Source organism: Mirounga leonina, unplaced genomic scaffold (genome assembly GCF_011800145.1).
Source record: "Mirounga leonina isolate KUSES-001 unplaced genomic scaffold, KU_Mleo_1.0 Mir_115, whole genome shotgun sequence".
Taxonomy (NCBI): Eukaryota; Metazoa; Chordata; class Mammalia; order Carnivora; family Phocidae; genus Mirounga; species Mirounga leonina.
In genome coordinates, this window is record NW_023270268.1 from 75660295 (window position 1) to 75680161 (window position 19867).

The window sequence follows — 19867 nt, forward strand, 5'->3', positions numbered from 1 at the left end:
AAGGCAGGGGGAGAAAGAGATTAGAAAAGGCTTGAGAGGCCCTAACACCTCCAGTAGCGCTGATAAGGAAAGGAAGGTCTTCCCCTCATTGAAGCCAGTACACAGAGACTAAGAGATGGTTGTTTTTTCAAATGCCCCAATCCCACCAAAACATTAAAAGACATACAAAGAAACAGGGAAATACGGTCTAATCAAAGGATAAAAATATAACTCCAGAAACGAACCCTAAAGGAATGCAGCTCTATGAGCTACCTGACAAAGAATTTACAATAATTGTCATAAAGACACTCAATGAACTAAAAGAGAACACAGACAACTAAACAACAGGAAAACTATGCATGAACAAAATGGAAATATCAACAAAGAGAGAAACTATAAAGAACAAATAATGGAACTAAAAAATATAATAACCGAACCCCCCCCCCGCAAAAAAAATTAAAGAGGTTCAACATCAGACTTGACAGGCAGAAGAAAGAATGAGCAAACTTGAAGACTGGTCATTTGAAATCATCAAGTCAAAGTAGAAGAAAGAAAAAAAGAATGAAAAAAGGTCCCCAGAGAGCACAAAGAAAGGCTAAGGAACTTAGGGGCCAAGATCAAATGGACTAATAGGTGAATCCCAGAAGGAAGAAAGAGAGAGGGCAGAGAGCTCATTTGAAGAAATAATAGCAGAAAACTTCCCAAATCTCAGGAAAGAAATGGACATGTAGATTCAAGAAGCTCAAAGAACTCCAACTGGGACAAAACCAGAGAGAACCACACTGAGACACATTATAAGCCAATTTTCCAAAATCAAAGACAAAGAAAGAATCTTGAAAGCAGCAAGAGAAAAGTGATTATTCAATACAAGGGAGTTTCCACAAGATTTCTGAGCAGAAACTTTGCAGGCCTAAAGGAAGTGGGATGATATGTCCAAAATGCTGAAAGAAAAACACATCAGCCAAGAATATTGTATCCAGCAAAACTTTCCTGTGAAAATGAAGGAGAAATTAAGACTTTCCTAGATAAACAAAAGCTAAGGGAGTTCCTTATCATTATACTTGCTCTACAAGAAATGCTAAAAGGAGTCCTTTAATGGAAATGAAAGGACAGTGAGCAGCAACACAAAGCCATATGAATATAAGGTTCTCTAGTAAAAGTAAATACACAAATATAATAACCTGTACTATATTAATTTTGATGCACAGAATTTAAATGACAAAAATATTTTTAAAAAGATAAATCTGTTAATGGGTATAAAATATATAAACAGCAATTTGTAACATCAGTAACAAAGTGGGGGGTAGAGTTGTAAAAGAGCAAAGTTTTTGAATATGATTGAACTTAAGTTGCTATCAGTTTAAAATAGAATGCTATAACTTTAAGATGTTTTATAAAATTGCAATGGTAACCACAAAGAAAATATCTATAGAATATACAGAAAAGGAAATGAGAAGGGATGCAAAGCATATCACTAAAAAAACCCAAAAGGCAAAGAACAAAGTAAAAAAACACACAAAAGAATGCAGTAAGACAGACAAGGAGGGACAATAAAGCTACAAGAAATGCAAAAAACAACAAAATGGCAAGAGTAAGTCCTTCCTATTAGTAATTACTTTAAATGTAAAAGAATTAAACTTCCCAATCTAAAAGACATGGATTGGCTGAATGGATTAAAAAAAAACCAAAAACTCAAATCGACAAATTTAAACGTCAAGGAATTAGCAAAAGAATAAACTAAACCCAAAGCTAGTATAAGGAAAGAAATGATAAAGATTAGAGCAAAGATAAGCAAAAGAGATAAAAGAAAAACAAAAGAAAAAACCAAGAATTGGTTTTTGAAAAGATCAACAAAATTGATAAACATTATCTAGATTAACTAAGAAAAGAAAGAGCACTCAAATATCTAAAATCAGAAATGAAAGAGGGGACATTGTAACTGATGTCATAGAAATAAAAATGATTACAAGGGAATACTATGAACAGTTGTACATCAACAAAGAGATAACCTAGAAGAAATAGGTAAATTCCCAGAAACACACAACCTACTAAGACTAAACCTTGAATAGAAAATCTGAACAGAAAATAATGAGTAAGGAGACTGAATCAGTAATTAAAAACCTCCCAACAAAGAAAAGCCCAGGACCAGATGGCTTCCCTGGAGAATTCTACCAAACATTATTTTTTCTACCAAACATTTAAAGAAGAATTAACACCAATCCCTCTCTAACGCTTCCAAAAATTGAAGAAGAGGGAACACTTCCAAGCTCATTCTATGAGGCCAGCTTTACTCTAATACCAAAGCTAGACAAAGACACTTTGAGAAAAGAAAACTACAGACCAATATCCCTGATAAATATTGATATAAAAGTCCTCAACAAACTACAAGAAAAATGAATTCAAAAGCATTGTACATTAAAAGGATGATACATTATGACCAAGTAGGATGTACATCTGCAATGTAAGGGTGGTTCAAAATAAAAAAAAAAAAATCAATGTAATATACATTAATATAGGTCAATACATGTAGGTGAAAAACCACATGATTATCTCAATTAATGCAGAAAAAGCATTTGACAAAAATTTAACACCCTTTCATGATAAAAACACTCAACAATTTAGGAATAGAAGGAAACTATCTTAACAAAATAAAGGCCATTTGTAAAAAGCACACAGTGAACATCATATTCAATGGTGAAAGACAAATTTTCCTCTAAGATCAGGAACAAGAGAACGATACCCACTTTCACCACTTCTATTCAATTTAGTATTAGCAGTGTTAGCTAAAGCAATTAGGTAAGAAAAATAAAAGGAATCAAAATTGAAAAGGAAGGAAGTAAATTATCATCTGTTTGCAGATAACATGATCTTATATGAAGAAAACTCTAAAGATTCCACAAAAAAGCTGTTAGAATAAACTCATTCAGGAAAGTTGCAGGATATAAAATCAACACACAAAAATCAATTGTGTTTCTATATACTAATAATGAACAACCTGAAAAGAAAATTAAGAGAAGTTTCATTTTGTAATAGTATCCTAAAGAATAAAACACTTAGAAATAAACCTAACCAAGGAGATAAAAGACTTATATGCTGAAAACTATATGAGCGGTGAAAGAAATTAAAGACAAATATAAATGTAAAGACAACCCATGTTCATGAATTGGAAGACTTAATATTGTTTAGATGTCCATACTACCCAAAGTGATCTACAGATTCAATGCAATCCCTATCAAAATCCCAATGGCATTTTTTTGCAGAAATAATTCATTTGGCATCTCAAGGGACCCTGAACAGTCAAAACAATTTTGAAAAGAAGAACAAAGCTAGAGAACTCACACTTCCTGATTTCAAAACATGTTACAAGGCTACAGTAATTAAGACACTATGGTAATGGCAGGGCGCTTGGATGGCTCAGTTGGTTGGGCTTCTGCCTTCAGCTCAGGTCATGATCCTGGGGTCGAGTCCCATGTTGTGCTCCCTGCTCAGCAGGGAGCCTGCTTCTCCCTCTCCTCCCAGCTCATGTTCTCACTATCTCTGTCACTCTCTCTCAAGTAAATACATAAAATCTTAAAAAAAAAAAAGACACTATGGTAGTGGTATCAAGACAGACAAATAAACCAATGGTCCAGAACAGAGAGCCCAGACATAAACCCTTGCATATATGATCAAATTATCTTTGACAAGGGTGCCAAGATAACACAATGAGGAACAACATCTTCAACAAATGGTGCTGGGAAAACCGGATATCCATATGCAAAAGAATGAAGCTAGACCCTTATCTTAGTCCCATACAAAAATTAACTCAAAATGGAATAAAGACCTAAATGTAAAACTTAAAAACTATAATATTCCTAGAAGAAAACAGGGAAAACTTCACGGCATTAGATTTAGCAATGAGACACCAAAGCAAAGGCAACAAACACCAAACAGACAAGTTCCAAACAACACTAAAATAGATACCAAAACAGACACCAAAACAGACAAATTTAACATCAAATTTAAAAGCTTTTGTGGACCAAAGGACAAGGTCAACAGAGTGGAAAGGCAACTTAGGGAAAAGAAGTAAATATCTGCAAATCAAGTATCTGATAAGGGATTAATATCCACAATATATAGAGAACTCCTACAACTCAACAACAACAAAAATCAGATAACCCATTTTAAAAATGGGCAAGACTTGAATAGATATTCTCGAAAGAGGATATACAGATGGCCAATAAGCATATGAAAAGATGCTCAATATCACCAATCATCAGAGAAATGCAAATGAAAACCACTATGAGATGCTGTGAACACAAAATATTACCTCAAACCCATTAGTTTGGCTACTATCCAAATAACAGAAAATAACAAGGACTGGTGAGGACGTGGAGAAAGTGGATCCCTTGTGCACTGTTGGTGATATTGTAAAATGATGTCATTGCTATGGAAAACAGTATGGAGGTTCTTCAAAAAATTGAAAATAGAAATATCATATGATCCAGCAATGTCACTTCTAGGTATATATCCAAAAGAACTGAAAGCAGGATCTTGAAGAGCTATTTGCACACCCATGTTCATAACCGCACTATTCTGGCTAGAAGGTGAAAGAAACCCAAATGCCTATCAATGGATGAATAAACAAAATGAGATATATGCATACAAAGGAATATTATTCAGCTTTAAAAAGGAAGTCTTACTACATGCTACAACTTGGATGAATCTTGAAGACATTATGCTAAGTGAAATAAGCCAGTCACAAAAAGACAAAATACTGCATGATTCCACTTATAAGCAGTCTCTAAAGCAGTCAAATTCATAGAAACAGAAAGTAAAATGGTAGTTACCAAAGGCTAGAGGGAGAGGGAAAAGGGGAGTTGTTCAATGGGTACAGAGTTTCAGTTTTGCAAGATGAAAAGTTCTGGAGATCTGTTTCACAATAATGTGAATATATATAAACATTACTGAACTGTACACTTAAAAATGGTTAAGTGAAATAAACCAGAGAAAGACAAGTACTGCATAATCTCATTTACATGTGGAATCTAAAACAAAACAAGGTCATAGATACAGAGACAAGATTAGTGGTTGCCAGAGGCAGGGGTGGGGGGGCGGTGAGGTATGGGCAAAATGGGTGAAGGGAGTCGAAATTTACAAACTTCCATATAAAATAAATTAAGTCATGAGATACAATGTACAGCACAGTGACTATATCTGATAATACTATACTGAATATATGAAAGTTCCTAAGAGAGCAAATCTTAAAAGTTCTTGTCACAAGAAGAAAACTAACTGTGTATGGCGACCGATGTTAACTAGACTTATTCTGGTGATCATTTCACAATATATACAAATAGCCAATAATTATGTTGTATACCTGAAACAAATATAGTATTATGTCAATTATATCTCAATAAAAAATGGTTAAGATGATAAATTTTGTTATGTGTTTTTTACCAGAAAAAAATGTTCAAAAAAGAAGGAGCAAGGATGCCCTCTCTTTCAACTTTTGAATATTTTTCTGTGGGGACACAAGGTCTGAAATCACTACAACCATCCTGTCATCACCAGGGGAGTATCAGACATCCTGAAGAAGACAGAGCAGAAAGAAAGGTTGTGAGTCTCTGAGTCTGTGATTCAACTGACCTTGAGTCGTCCACCTCAGGACTTCTTGCTACGTGACAGAATAATAGTTTCTTATTGTTTAAGCCACTTGTTATGTTTTCTGGTAGTTAGGACCAATTGCATTGCTACTATACACCAGTATTCAAAGCAACTCCACCAGAATGGAACTTTCAGAGGGTGGGGTTTTTGTTGGCTTTGTTTACTGGCACACAGAACAATGCCTGGCACAGAGTAGGTGCTCAATAAATGATAAATGAATAAAAAGAAAATTTAGGATCCCTCTTCTACATCCTCTACCTCTTGCTCATACCCCTCAGGACTCAGCTTAAATGTCACTTACCCAGGGAGGTCTTCTTTGAACCCCCCAAATCTCTTCCCATTCTCCTAAAACACTGATGAGGGCCCTCCACTTACATGCAGTTATTTTTGACCCTCACATGTCTCATGGCTGTGCTTAATGACCTACTGGTGTATTTGTTTAGCGAATGTCTCTCCCACTGGATCATAAGCTCCATAAAAGCAGGAACTGGGTCCTGTTTGTGGCTGTAGAGTCATTTCCCAGCACAGTGCTTAGCTGTGGTGTGGCACTAAAAAAAATTGATTTCAAAGATATTCAAACACTATGTTGGCTCTACATGAAAACTCAAAAATTTAATTTATACATCAGTCTTTTTGATTATTTAGAATATTTGAAGCTGCTTGTCCTGAGGTTGAAGGACCAGGAAGGGTGTTATTTATAAAGTTCTCAATAACTTGGATGAAGGAGGGGCTTATTCAAATGAAGCCATGGCATTTGGGGTGTTTCAAAGGCCTCAAACAGAGTAAATAATTCATAAGTAATAAATTCATAAGTTAGAGTCCCTTATGAAATCTGAGAATAGATTTGCAATGTTTTGCTTTTAAGGACTACTTTCATCTTCTTGGTTTGATTTTTTATTTTTCTTTTCATCTTCTCATCTTCATATTCTTATTTGACATTATTTGTTAAGTTAATTTTATATTTGATTTATCCCTCACTGCTTCTCTATAAAACTGCTGCCACTACCCATAAGTGGATTTTTTGCCAAACTGACAGGGAACTTCTTCATTATCTATTCCATTACTGTTAATTCATTTATAATACAAAGTCAATGGGTTTAGTAAGAACTGTACCTGCCATTCGAACTGGTACAACACTCAGGAATCCCAAGAAGTATTTTGTAAAAAAGGAAAGAGTAAAGTAGCTACTTGGATACCAGTTTCTACTACTTAAGGAAAATTTAAGAATGCAACATGGTAGTAAAAAGCTTTCCCAGAACAGTAAATGATGGTTTCGATGACAATGTACATTCCAAACACAGCTGCACTGTCTGGTATGATAGCCATTAGCCATAAATGTGACTATTTAAGTTTGAATGAATTAAAATAAAATAATTTAGCTCCTCCATTGCACTGGCCACCTCTCAAGCACTCAGTAGCAGCATGTCGCCAATGGCCGTCATACTGAATAGGCAGATACACAATACCCCCATCACTGCATGGCATTAGAAGCATATATCTGGGGGCGCCTGGGTGGCTCAGTTGGTTAAGCGACTGCCTTCGGCTCAGGTCATGATCCCGGAGTCCCGGGATCGAGTCCCGCATCGGGCTCCCTGCTCAGCAGGGAGCCTGCTTTTCCCTCTGACCCTTCCCCCCTCTCATGTGCTCTCTGTCTCTCTCATTCTCTCTGTCTCAAATAAATAAATAAAATCTTTAAAAAAAAAAAAAAAAAGAAGCATATATCTGTGTTTCTACCAGTAATTATTAGTAATGGGTGATGGAAACATTCAGATCACCAAAAGAAACATCTAAGTGGAGAAACAGCCATATTAAAACATAAAAGATCTATTTCTTACTATATTCTCCTTGGGAACAAATTTCTTAAAAAATAATCTTGTCCCCTGCTCCCTTTACTGAGTAACAGAATTACAGGTTTTAAAAAATTTCTTGTGTGAAGTGAATGAGAACTTACTCTTCTTCTCTGTTAAGTGATCTCAGCATTGTATGCAAACTTACAGTTTGGTCTCATCAGCTTCTTTCTGCATGATTTCAAGAATCATGCGGCATGCTTCAGAGGTCCCTTCTGGGGTGGCATGGATGGTGACGGGCTTCTCTGCAGCCCCAGAGTTCTCCTTTCTATGGATGTCTACCCTGTAGGGAAAGAATCAGGAGCCATAACACAACGTCATCTGGGACAGGATCCTAGTCCTGAGAAAGCATCTCACGGGCCAACGTACAGCAGGGACACAGACAACAAAGTGTCATTAGCACGTGTGCAACCAATGCCATTCTTCAAGAAGGCGGCAAGCAGGGCAGGACGTCTTGTGCCAAACTTGGATTCTTTGCAGTTCCGTTTAGAAGGGAATATTTCTATTTTTTTTTTTAAAGATTTTATTTATTTATTTGACAGAGAGATAGCGAGAGCAGGAACACAGGCAGGGGGAGTGGAAGAGGGAGAAGCAGCCTTCCTGTGGAGCAAGAAGCCCGATGTGGGGCTCGATCCCAGGACTCTGGGATCCCAGGACCCTGGGATCATGACCTGAGCCAAAGGCAGACACTTAACGACTGAGCCACCCAGGCGCCCCTAGAAGGGAATATTTCTTGCAGGAGTGCTGTGGGACAAAGGCACCAAGCCAACTTGGTAATGAAGCCAGTTTGGTAAGTGAAGTATTTTGTGTAGTCTTTCAAACGATCACAGAAGCAAAGGGTCAAGTGAGTGGGGGTAACACTGCACGCTGGCATGGTGCCAGTCCCTGAACTGATTGTAGCTTTTAAAAGCCATATGTTAATCCAAATCCAAACACCAAATTCAAGCAAGCTTTATGTATTTGAGTGTGGATTAAAAACAGAGGCATGCCCTCTCTCTGTCTCTCTAAGTTTTCGGTTTCCTTGCCAATGGCAGCCTGCGTCCTTCCAGGCTCTTAAAAGTAATGGCTCAAAAGCCTGATGACTTTATCAGACTTTTTAGGGTAGTTGTGGCCCTACTTGTTTTTGTTATCTTTGAAAATTACATAATTGATTGTATCCCTTTTTACTCTGGCTGTTAGAAAGGCCAGATCCAAGTCTTTGGTCTCTTTTTAAAAAATGGGCACATATTTTTGAGAACTGAACTTCACTTCTATTTAAACTTGTTGCATTTTTAAAGCCACTTTAAGAAATTTTTGGAACAAGAATACATATAACTAAAAATCACTTTTGCAGTGAAGCAAACTTGGAGGGGAGAAAAGGGCTGATTTTAAAATAAATGGAACAGCAGACAGTACTTCTCCTCTCTACTGGGTCATCATTTCACTCCTATGACAATGAACTCTGGGACTCATACATATAAGTGCCCATTCTTTGGCAGTAACTCCGACACTTTGAAGAAAATGGTGTTTTCTCTTTCAGGTTATAAGACACTCAATGGATGACGTGATAAAAATGCACTAGGCATGTAAATAACTCCTGTTTGTCAGCAACTTGTTCTGCAATTTAAGCGCTTTCATAGCAATTATTTCTTTCAATCTGCCTGGCTGTCCTAAATCTAACAATAATCCTGGTTTACAGAACAAGGAGTTGATGCTCAGAGAAGTCAACTTTTTTCCCTATGATCATAGAGCTATTAAATGGTAAATCTTGAACATGGGTCTTTGCGTCCTGTGCTTTCTTCATTACATCATGCTGTGTTCTTAAGAACATTGAAAAATCAACAATCCCACAGGTCATTTTATCCACGACAACTCCTACTACCTCCTCAACTCCAACTCCTGCTTCAGTCTCCTTAGACAGACTAAACATAAGGCTAACGTACTTCATTTCTTGCTTAATCTGGCAGACCCACTCACTTCTTTTACATAGCTATTTACAAGACCACCTAAGTGATCTCAAAGAATGACTACCACTCAGGGCTCCAACTCAAGACAGGAGGTAAGAACTAAGATAAGCGGTTTCTGGGATCCCACAAAACTCAGCCCCATACCTATGCTGTTTTAGAACCTGATGTATTCACAAGCATTAATAAGCTTACGAGGACTAGTCTCTGCTGTGAAGTCATCAGTACCTTCTTTCTGAACCTTTAGTAGTTCAGGATATGACCTTTAGGCTATTGGCATGAAAGCACATTAAAGTCCCCAGCTTTGTTAGTTTGTTAGTAGTTTTAAGAAGCCACCATCCCATACAGCACAGCCTGCCCCCCCCCCAATGCTGATGCAAGCAATAGCCACCTGAGGATGACTGGGCCCCACCAGCACTCAGGGGGCCTGTCAGAACGAAGCAAAGGAAGCCCCGGAGGCACGTACCGGGACTGGGTCTGCTTAGTGATGTTCTTTATGGTCAAGCCCTCCTTTCCGATGATGGCACCAACAAACTGGGTGGGGACCAGGATCCGCAGCGGGAAATCAATCTGTCTGGCCTGAGAAGAGCCCCCAGGGGCGTGGCCTTGCTCCCGGGAAGAGTGGTCCCCACGCTGCGCTCGCTGAGGGGGCGAAGGGGAGCTCACCTCTTCATCCGGGATGTAGGAAATCTTGAAGGAGTAGTTCTCAAACTGATGCCCGCTTAGCTTCTCGATGGCTCTGAAATGCAGCAGGAGCAGGTGAGCTTTGTCAGAGAGTGATGTCAAAGGGAACCCCCAGGCCAGCGGACAGGTTCATTCAGTCTGGTTTACTAGTTAATCCTCCCCGAGGATACAGCGACGAGCAAGGCAGATGCCAGCTCTGTTCCCTCAGAGCTTATGCTTAACAATTAAACAAATAATAACAATGTACAGGCCTGGTCAAACTGGATATACAACTACGCATTCTGCCTTTTTTCACCACCCAAGCCTGTATCCCTCTCATCAGAAACTCTTTATAAATGTTGGTATAAAATTAGGAGTCATTTTTTTCTCATTTTGATCATAACACATATTATTGAAAATTCAGAAATAGATATGCGCAGATGAGAAAAAAAAATCCTAGTCCATCCTGTATCTTTCTTTTCTTAACTATTATTATCATTTATAAACATGGATTAATAGTATATATACTACTTTCTAATCTTTATTTTTAAAAATATTTAAAAAAATATTCTAATCTTTATTATTAAAATTGTCAATTTTATTTGACAGAGATAGAGAGAGGGAGAGCACAGGCAGGGGGAGAAGCAGGCTCCCTGCTTAGCAGGGAGCCTGATGCGGGACTCGATCCCAGGACCCTGAGATCATGACCTGAGCTGAAGGCAGCCGCTTAACTGACTGAGCCACCCAGGCGCCCCTATTTTTTAATCTTTAAAAAAGAGTTAATACTCTAAAGGTTTTCCAAGTCATTCAATGTCCTGCAATTTAGTTTTTACTGGCTGTTTAACATTCTATTGATTTATCATAGTTTTTGCAACTCATTCCCTATTGTTAGATACATCTACCTATCTATCTATATAGATCCAATCTTTTATTATTATGTACAGTGTTGCCATGGACATTTTTGCAACTCCAACTGCACACAGGACAAATTCCTAATGGAATTGCTGGGTCAGAGAGTATATGCAGAAATCTAAGTATTAAATACCACCCAGTGTGCTTCCGGAAAGGTCTCAACACTTACTATCCCATAGCAACTAAGAAAGCCTTTTTTTCCTTGAATCCTCAAAAACAAAATTATTTTAAATTATTTATTAATTTTGATATGGAATACACAATATCCCACTATTGCATTTTTAAAACTATACAGGAAGCGGAACAATTTTTTCACAAGTTTTTTGCAGCAAGTGAAACAATAACCTTATTCTACTAGGTTAATGTTTAGGGTTTGTGAATTTATTACAAAGCAGTACCTCTGAATTCAATAAAAGCAACAAAGTCATCTCGTGTATGGAGGTCCTAGCTAAGTGGCAGCTGGACACAAGCTACAATGGTGAGCTGCTGGTATATATCCTGCTTATATATGTGTGGCTAAAGTCCATAGCAAATGATCTATTGCCTTTTTCAATGCAAAATTAACTTTTTAAAGACTAGTTGTATGAGGATGGGTTAAATATGTCTTCATGTGTGTTGAAACCTTGAAAAATAAATAAAACTTATTATTCTGGGATGTATAACCAAGGTTATGCCACATCCATGACCGTGTTTGACCATAATTCGAGTTAAAGTGACTTGACAGGCATTTCACTTTAAGGACCTTCTACAAAAAGGAACTTGGTTTTGTTTTGTTCTGTTGTTAAAAACTCAATACCATGTCCATTAATTGCCAACGTCAAAATTAACCATCATTGAAGCAATGTACTCATGAATGGGGACTAGGAAGTGCATGGAAGTTAGGAAAGAGAAACCCAAACCAGGTGATCTTTGACTAACCACTCCCAGACAATTCTCCCTGCTGTTGCTGTCATTGAGATAGATCCCCTTTTTAATATTACACAGAGGAAAAATGGATGTTTCATTATCTCTTCACCAAGTGTGGACAGAAATAGGTTTGTGCTTCTTCCTCATGGTGCATGGAGGAAGCTCCAGGTAAAGGCAGCTCCCAGTGGTTGGCAAAGCAGAGTCTGGGGAACAAAGTATCACAGAGCTGATGCCTCTATTCCTGACCATGTCAAGACACCGCACCCACCTCAGTTTTGATGCCAAGGTTCAACATTTTTCAAGATAAAGTCTCCGTACAACCAACCAACAAACATCCCGGTATAAATGCCCTGGAGCTCCACCGATTTGTCAAAGGGAGCACAGATGCCCTGGGGTTCTTCTGCTATGTCAGACATATGCATCTTTTGGGAATTTAAAGACAACCCTCCCAAGAAGCCCAAATCCACTTACATTTTTGCTTCTTCTCTTGTTGTATATGTGACGTTGACAACGGCAGTTTCTGTGTCTGTGTTGACTAGGAAAGAAGCAAAAACTATACTGTCATAGAAAAAAAAGCTGTCACCTTCTGGCTCAATGTAAACAGATTTTAGGGAAGAATGCACAAAAAACTCATCACCCTAACTCCACAGTTACCCGAATCTCTATCTTTATTCGTGTGCATTCATAGTAAATAGTAATTGACTGTATATGCACATTTGTAATCAACTGTATATACAACTCAAAGCTATAGTTTCACTTATAAATACTACTGCATGTCATATGTCTATGCACATATTTGTATTTTTCATTTCTACTGTCTACATAAAATTTAGTAAGTAAATGTGCCATGATTTTTGCCTAACCATTCCTCAATTGCTGACATATGGGTTATTCTCAGTATCTGCTATTCTAAGTAGTATTGCTAAAAATTACCTTTACTGCAAACACCATCTGATTTGTGTTCTCTTCTGAATTATTTTTTTAGGCTAAAATCAAAGAAAAATAACTGGGTAACAGAACGTAATGCTTAATGCATATTTTCAGATTACTTTCCTAGAAGTTTATATCAATTTACTGTACTACCAGCAAGCTATGACTTTTAAGTGTTATGTCTGCATTTATTTTTAAATAACTGGATATATGTATAAAATAATAAGAAAGTATTTTAATTCTTCATTAATTCCTAAAGTTGAATTAATCATATTTTTGTTTCCCTTTGACTGAGCTCCATGACTGTGTGAGTTAAATCAAGTAACTGTATATAATAAATAAAGAAAACTGACAATTGTAACTCACTTGGCTGAAGGAAAGAACACAAACTCTAAGAGTGGCTAATACCAAACTCTTGTGAGCTGGCTTATCTTGGTTCCTAATTGCTTGCCTCTTCTTCTAAAGTCAGAAGTTAAAAAATAAATTCAGAAGGCAAGATAAAACTTTCCCAATTCAAGCCAGTAAACTTAACCCCCAAATCCTGGTTTTCCCCAAACTAGTAGCCATGACTAAATCAGATCCTCCCTTTAAACATTTAAGCTACTGAGAGACTAACAACAGGAAGTTAATGATAATTTAAGAAAACCGTGATAAAGCTGCTTTCCAAAGGAATAATAAAACCCTGTAGTGTAGGAATTCCTAATCCTGGATCCATGTTAGGGCTTCTGGAATTTTATAAACTCACACCCCACCTCCACCCCCACCAAAGATTCAAAGGTGTGGCTATATGAATTTCTCTGGTTTATAATTTCCTAAGACTCTCAAAGAGGTTAAAGACCACATTTAAAGATATTGTTTATCCAGTAACTTCAAGGTAGCTGCAGCCTTCACAAGGAAGGGATGCATAGTCTTCAGGAAGGAGCTGCTACTGAGATTTACATGTCATAAATGCAGAGCCCAGCCCAGCTCTGCCTGGGAGTGTTCTTGCTGCCTCTAATTCACACTTACCCAGAGAAGTCCTCACAGTGCAAAACAGGGGATGAGCAGCCCATAACCATCCTCTCAGTGCTGACACACAGAATGTACAGAGGGTTCCTATTTGTTGCTTTCTAGTGTTCCAGATGAGGCTGTCGACTCCCAGAAAGGGAGAAAGGGCTGGGTTTGAACCTCCTGAATAAATCTATCCACTAGGATTCTCAGATTCCCAGATTTTGTTCTCACTTCTTAGTCATATTCTCTGTTATTCAAAGACACTTGTCGTCAGGAAATCAGACAGTTCTGTGATTCTGGAAAGAACTGAGCTCCATTCAAATAATTTATTTCGCTGGACATAAAAGCTCTAAAAAGTTTCTTAAAACTCTACTGAAAATGTTTTCCTGCTGAATCAGGAATCACCTATGAAACAAAACAAAACAAAAGCCCAACACTTCTATCCTGTAGTTGTGAGGCAGCTGGAAACTGGGTGGTCTCCAGGGCACACGTGCGCTAGGAGCTGTAAACTGCCCCAAGGACCTGGAATAATTCTTCTTTGCATGGCATTGTCCTGAATTTATAACATGGTCTTGGCTAGTAACTTTTACAAGTTCATGTCTGTGAGGCCATCTTGCCTAATATATCCAATCCTTATTAGAATGTCTTCTTTTCCATGTTGAGGGAAATAACAAGAACTGAGAAATAGAATCCTTGTAAATCATGTCTTCTTTCTGAGCTCTTTCCCTTCACCTTTGGGCATGGGCAGTCAGCAGCATGAAATTGAATAATAATATTTTTATTATTCATGGAGTGGAGAACGTCTGAATAATTACTACTTTAAAATGATTATTATACTGGCAGATAGAACAGATTGCATATAAGAAAATGGGTTCTCTGTGATGATTTCCAAGTGAACCTTAACAATCCCTTGAGATCATATAGGACTCCATCACCTACAAATATTTATACATGTTCTCTTTGGGTGCCCCAACTATTCAGTGATATGGAAGGGGTAGAAATTATTCTCCCCATTTTATACAGGTGGAAACTGAGTCAGGGAGGGTAAGTGACTTTTCCAAGGTCCCACAGTCTGTAAATAACCAAATTCACATTCTGTTTTTTAGGCCAAAGGAAAAATAATCTTTTTTTTTTTTTTTTTAAGATTTTATTTATTATTTATTTGACAGAGAGAGATAGCAAGAGCAGGAACACAAGCAGGGGGAGTGGAGAGGGAGAAGCAGGCTTCCTGCTGAGCAGGGAGCCTGATGCGCCTGAGCCGAAGGCAGACGCTTAACGACTGAGCCACTCAGGTGCCCCAGAAAAATAATCTTTATTGCATGTTACAGCCTGTCACATCAGGAGCCTGGAATCTACTTTTCTGGGACTCTCAAAAGAGCTACGTAAAATATCAGCTTCTTTAAAAAGGTACCTTTTTTTCTTTTTAAAATCATAGCATTTCATGTTTTAGATGAGATGAGAATGGCAAGAAGAGTATATATTTTCTGTGGATTTCCAACACTGTTCCTAAGCCTGTGGCTCTCAAACTTGAGTACACACAAAAATCACTTGGGGGTGCTTGTTTAAAATATAGATTCATGAACTCCTACCCCTAAGAGTCTTACTTTGTAGGTCTATGGTGAGCCCCAGGAATCTGCATTTTCATAAGCACTGTAGGGGATCCTACTCCTTGAGAAACACTCAGTCTAAGACATTAGGGATCTGTTGTTCTTAGCCAGGAAGAGGCAAACTGTAAGAGCGTAAATTAAATTACTTCCAAGTGAATTAAGCTTACCCCAGCCTGACAGTGTTTGCCTAGTGCTTCAGCACATTAACAGAGTATAAAAAACCAACCTGAAAATCCTATTCCTTGAAAAAATAAATTATATAGATATGGATAAAAAGATCTGAATATCTCTCATACACAGAGGAAGCTTGTTCCAAAGGAATTTGAACTTACTATTTCTCTTTGGAGCTGACCCAGCCTATAAGAAATAACAGATAATAATCCCTATCAAAATTCATTAGGCTAATTTCCTCACTTATTACCTTGTTCTACATTCTCCACTGTCCCATACTGAGCCAAAAGTCCATCCAGCACCTGGAAAAAAAAAAAAACCTTCAATGTCAGAATGGGAAGACAAGATCATACTCACCACAAAAAAAAAAAAAAAAAAAAAGTATAGTGATATTTTCCAGCAAATGAACTAAAACAAAACAAGGACAGTTATGGGAATAATCTCATTAAATTGATATTTCAGGTCTTCCAACAAAACAGAACTGAATAAATATATGGTACTTGCATTTGCTTATTGGCTCTCAAGTAATCTGTTCACTGAGGTGACACAGCAGAATTTCAGTCTTAGTAACTGTTAACAATCACATTCATGATGGTTGGAATATACTGGTTTTGAAATGAAAAGCAGAATAAAATACAAGGCTCACTTGCCCTTCTTGGAAGTTTTAACCATTCTTCCTTCTGTTTTTCTCTAGGGAATCTCCTAATTTTACAAAGCAATGGGATATATATATTTGAAATGTTTCATAATAAAGGTTGTTTTTTTTTTTTTTAAGTAATAAAAATATTAGACAAAACATTCTGTTTCCTTTAAGGCTGTTTTGATTTTGAGTTGGAAATAAACATTGGGGCAGTTTGTTTTTAAATAATGCAATAAGGCCGCTCCTCAAATTTTATCTTCTTAAATTTTAAGGTTGCTATTTTATAAGAAGTTTTACAATTCTGAAACTATATCTTAGCCACTAGCAAAACTAATTCAAAATAAAAAACCTACTCAAACTAACGACCTTCTATTTTTATTGGGTTTCCACTGATTTTATTTTTTCCAAAATCATAATTTGGAAAGGTCAAAATCATTCACAAAATTACGAGATAAAAATCACCAGCCAGGTATACATTTTGGTTCACAGTTTGTTGGTGCCTGGTGCTTGAGAAGACAGAGCAGGAGGGCTCAGAGCACACATCTTGCACCACAAAAGGGACAAACACAACCCTAAAGTTATGACAGATCACATACATTAGGGTACTGAAAAAGGAAGAGAGGGGACCCAGGGACCTTGTGGGACAGGCCTTGAGGACCTCTACTTCTTCAGGGAACTAACAGAGGGAGCGATGTTTTGTTGGCCTATTAAAAAGTAAGGTGAGGATAGACTCTAAACACGCAGGTGAGACTAGCTTACCTCCCACTGCAGGTGAGGAGGGATGTTTCGGATCTGAATTTTTCTGCTCCTGTAAAAATGAAAGCTCAGACTGTAACACTCTCTCTAGGACACAGACATCAGCAAATAACAAAAAGAGGCTTAAGACCAGAGTTTGAATTCACTTTCTCACTGTGCTTACGGAGGCATCAGCAAGAGATTCCAGCTGTGACTCATGAGCATCATGTTTTAAGGTTTTCAATTACTTGGGGGGAGAAAGTGAAGAATAAACCCAACAAGTCTGAATATGCTAAAGAAACAGTTTAAATGCAGATGTGCCTTTTCAATTTCTTGCCAAAGTAGTTAGAACTGAAATTGCCGTATATATTCTAATTAACAGAATTTATTACCTTCCTTCCCAAAACATGTATGTGGTCCTGTAACTGACCCTACCCCAAAAGGTACCTAGGCTCAAACATGACAGGTGAAGTCACATACAGAGTGGGCTTCAACAAGATCAGATTTAGCTCATCCCGTACCTAATAATGCAAAATTTCCTTTCAAAAATTACTTTTATCTTTAAATAAGCAATACAGTAACAATTTAAAAATTAGAACACTATAAAAAGGTAGACTATGGAAAGTTACTCCCATGCACCCCGTTCCCTCACCAGAAATACTTTTTTTTTTTTAAGATTTTATTTATTTATTTGACAGAGAGAGACACAGCGAGAGAGGGAACACAAGCAGGGGGAGTGGGAGAGGGAGCCCGATGCAGGGCTCCATCCCAGGACCCCGAGATCATGACCTGAGCTGAAGGCAGACGCTTAACTACTGAGCCACCCAGGGTGCCCCGGAAATAAATACTTTTACTTATCCTTCAGTTTCTTTATGCAAATAATAGCAAATACAAATATAAATTCTTATTTTTCATTTTCTCTTACAGAAATATTTGCATATTCTACAAGCTCTCTCCATGTTGTTTTTTTCACCTTAACAGTAATATCCTGGAGATCTTCCCATGTTGGCAGAGAGCATCCTCATTCTATTCTATCCTACCTGGATATACCAAAGTGCATTTAACCCATCCCCAAAGTTGATGGACTTTTGGGACTTTTCCTGCCTTTCTAGTCAGAGGATTTTTCTGTTTTTCTGGGACATCCTGCTGGTCTCATAACTTTAAGTGATTTAGATTGTTTCTTGTTTTTATGTAAACATTAAAATTAGATAGAAAAAAAGAATAGAAATAGGAGGATAAGAATTTTTCTACCTTTTAAGAACATGTTAGATCCTGGAAAGAAAATACAAATCAACATTTAAATATTAGAGAGGTCATTTTAATGGACAGAGTTGACATTCAATTCCCCAAATATCCATTTGGGGGGGTTGCAAGCGAAGGGATGTGATGGCCAAAGTACTCACCATTACTTTTTCTTTCCTTCTGGTGTAGGAGGTACCAAATAGTGGCAACACAGAGCCACATGTTTTTGCATGGCTTTAATCTGGGCAATAGCCCCAGAAAACAATGTTACAATTCATACAGAGAGGAAAAGAGAGAGGAAACATGGAAACAAACAATGAAGTAAATCAGGAGCTCCAGTTTTCTCAGATTGCTTTTAAATGCAAGGGGGGCCATCCCTATGTTCTAGATCCTACACGGTACTTCTGTCTTATTTTTTAAAAAAGAGAATGCATTCATGCTTTACCATAGGGCTGCTTAAATGTCAGTACAAACCCATCTATAGAACCTCTAATCTTGTATCAGGATAGGAAGGAGGAAAAAGAACCAAGAACTGATTTCTACCTCTATGCTAGGAAGCCTCTTTTCTGACACTGCCTTTGGCAATAGTTCATAATAAAACTGCTGACACCATCCCACGTAGTGGCTACATGGAATGCTCCACAGAAGATGTCACTAGCCTAACTATAGTAAAGGCATCAGAATTTGCAAGAAATTGAATATTGCTAAAGAAAAAGATTTTTGTTATCTCCAGATATAAACATCGATTCTGAATGCTAACCAAGAATTTACTGGTATAAGTCTTGTTGGAAGAAACTCATGCATAAACACAAAGATTTGAAAAAAGACAGCTATTATAGCATTGTTTGTTATGACAAAGACTGCAAACAATCTAAGTATCCACCAACAGGGCAATTAATAAATAAATCATAGGATAGTCACAAGATGGAACATTATAAAACTGTTAAAAAGAATGAAGTAGGGATGTCTGGCTGGCTCAGTCAGTAGAGCATCCAACTCTTGATCTCGGGGTTGAGAGTCCGAACCCCACATTGGGTATGGCGATTACTTTAAAAAAAAAAATGAAGTAAACACATGGGCATGGTCATAGGGAACTTTCTAAGGCATGCTGTTATAAGAAGAGAGCTAATTATAGATTAGGCTGATCCAGTTTTTTAAGTGCCCCAAACAGACTACATGTTATTAAATGTGTATGTTTGTAAATGCATTAAAAAAGGTAGCTACAAGTAGTTGGTGAAAGGGGACATACACTTTTTATTTTAGCTACTTCTGTCATTCACTTTTTTTTAAAAAATTGGGAATGTATTCACATCTTACTTACTTTAAAAAATGAACAATTAAAACTCCTACTAAGGCGGCTTTAATGAATACACAGATTTCTTTTTGAAAAGTATGCTAGAAACTACTAAATAATAAAAAAAAAAGAACAAAAAACAAACACCTCACTTCTTCCATAATTAGGTTAGGCATTCTTGAAATCTTATTTAACAGAATATCAATTTGTTTAGCCAACTCTGTTCCTAACATGTAAGTCATGACACTCTGCCCAGTCCAGATTACCCCAAATCCTAACTAAATGGGCCTAAAACAATGTTTCCCTGTAATATCTCATGTAAAGAATGCACATCGAGCAATCAGTTCAGTAACTGGAATGTT

The 19867-nt window shown here is 37.4% G+C and overlaps 1 protein-coding gene across 4 annotated transcripts in view; it reads right to left on the bottom strand.

The window, feature by feature from the left end:
- The window catches only part of IGF2BP2 (insulin like growth factor 2 mRNA binding protein 2), a 158045-nt gene that overhangs the window by 26361 nt on the left and 111817 nt on the right, over positions 1-19867 (bottom strand). For all 4 annotated transcript variants that reach the window (XM_034999760.1, XM_034999758.1, XM_034999761.1 and 1 more), the window contains exons 3-7: positions 16994-17042; positions 15845-15896; positions 12368-12431; positions 9882-10154; positions 7621-7755 (exon numbers count right to left, since the gene is read on the bottom strand). In XM_034999760.1, coding sequence (XP_034855651.1) covers positions 7621-7755; positions 9882-10154; positions 12368-12431; positions 15845-15896; positions 16994-17042 — 573 coding nt within the window. The remainder of the gene's footprint in view (positions 1-7620; positions 7756-9881; positions 10155-12367; positions 12432-15844; positions 15897-16993; positions 17043-19867) is intronic.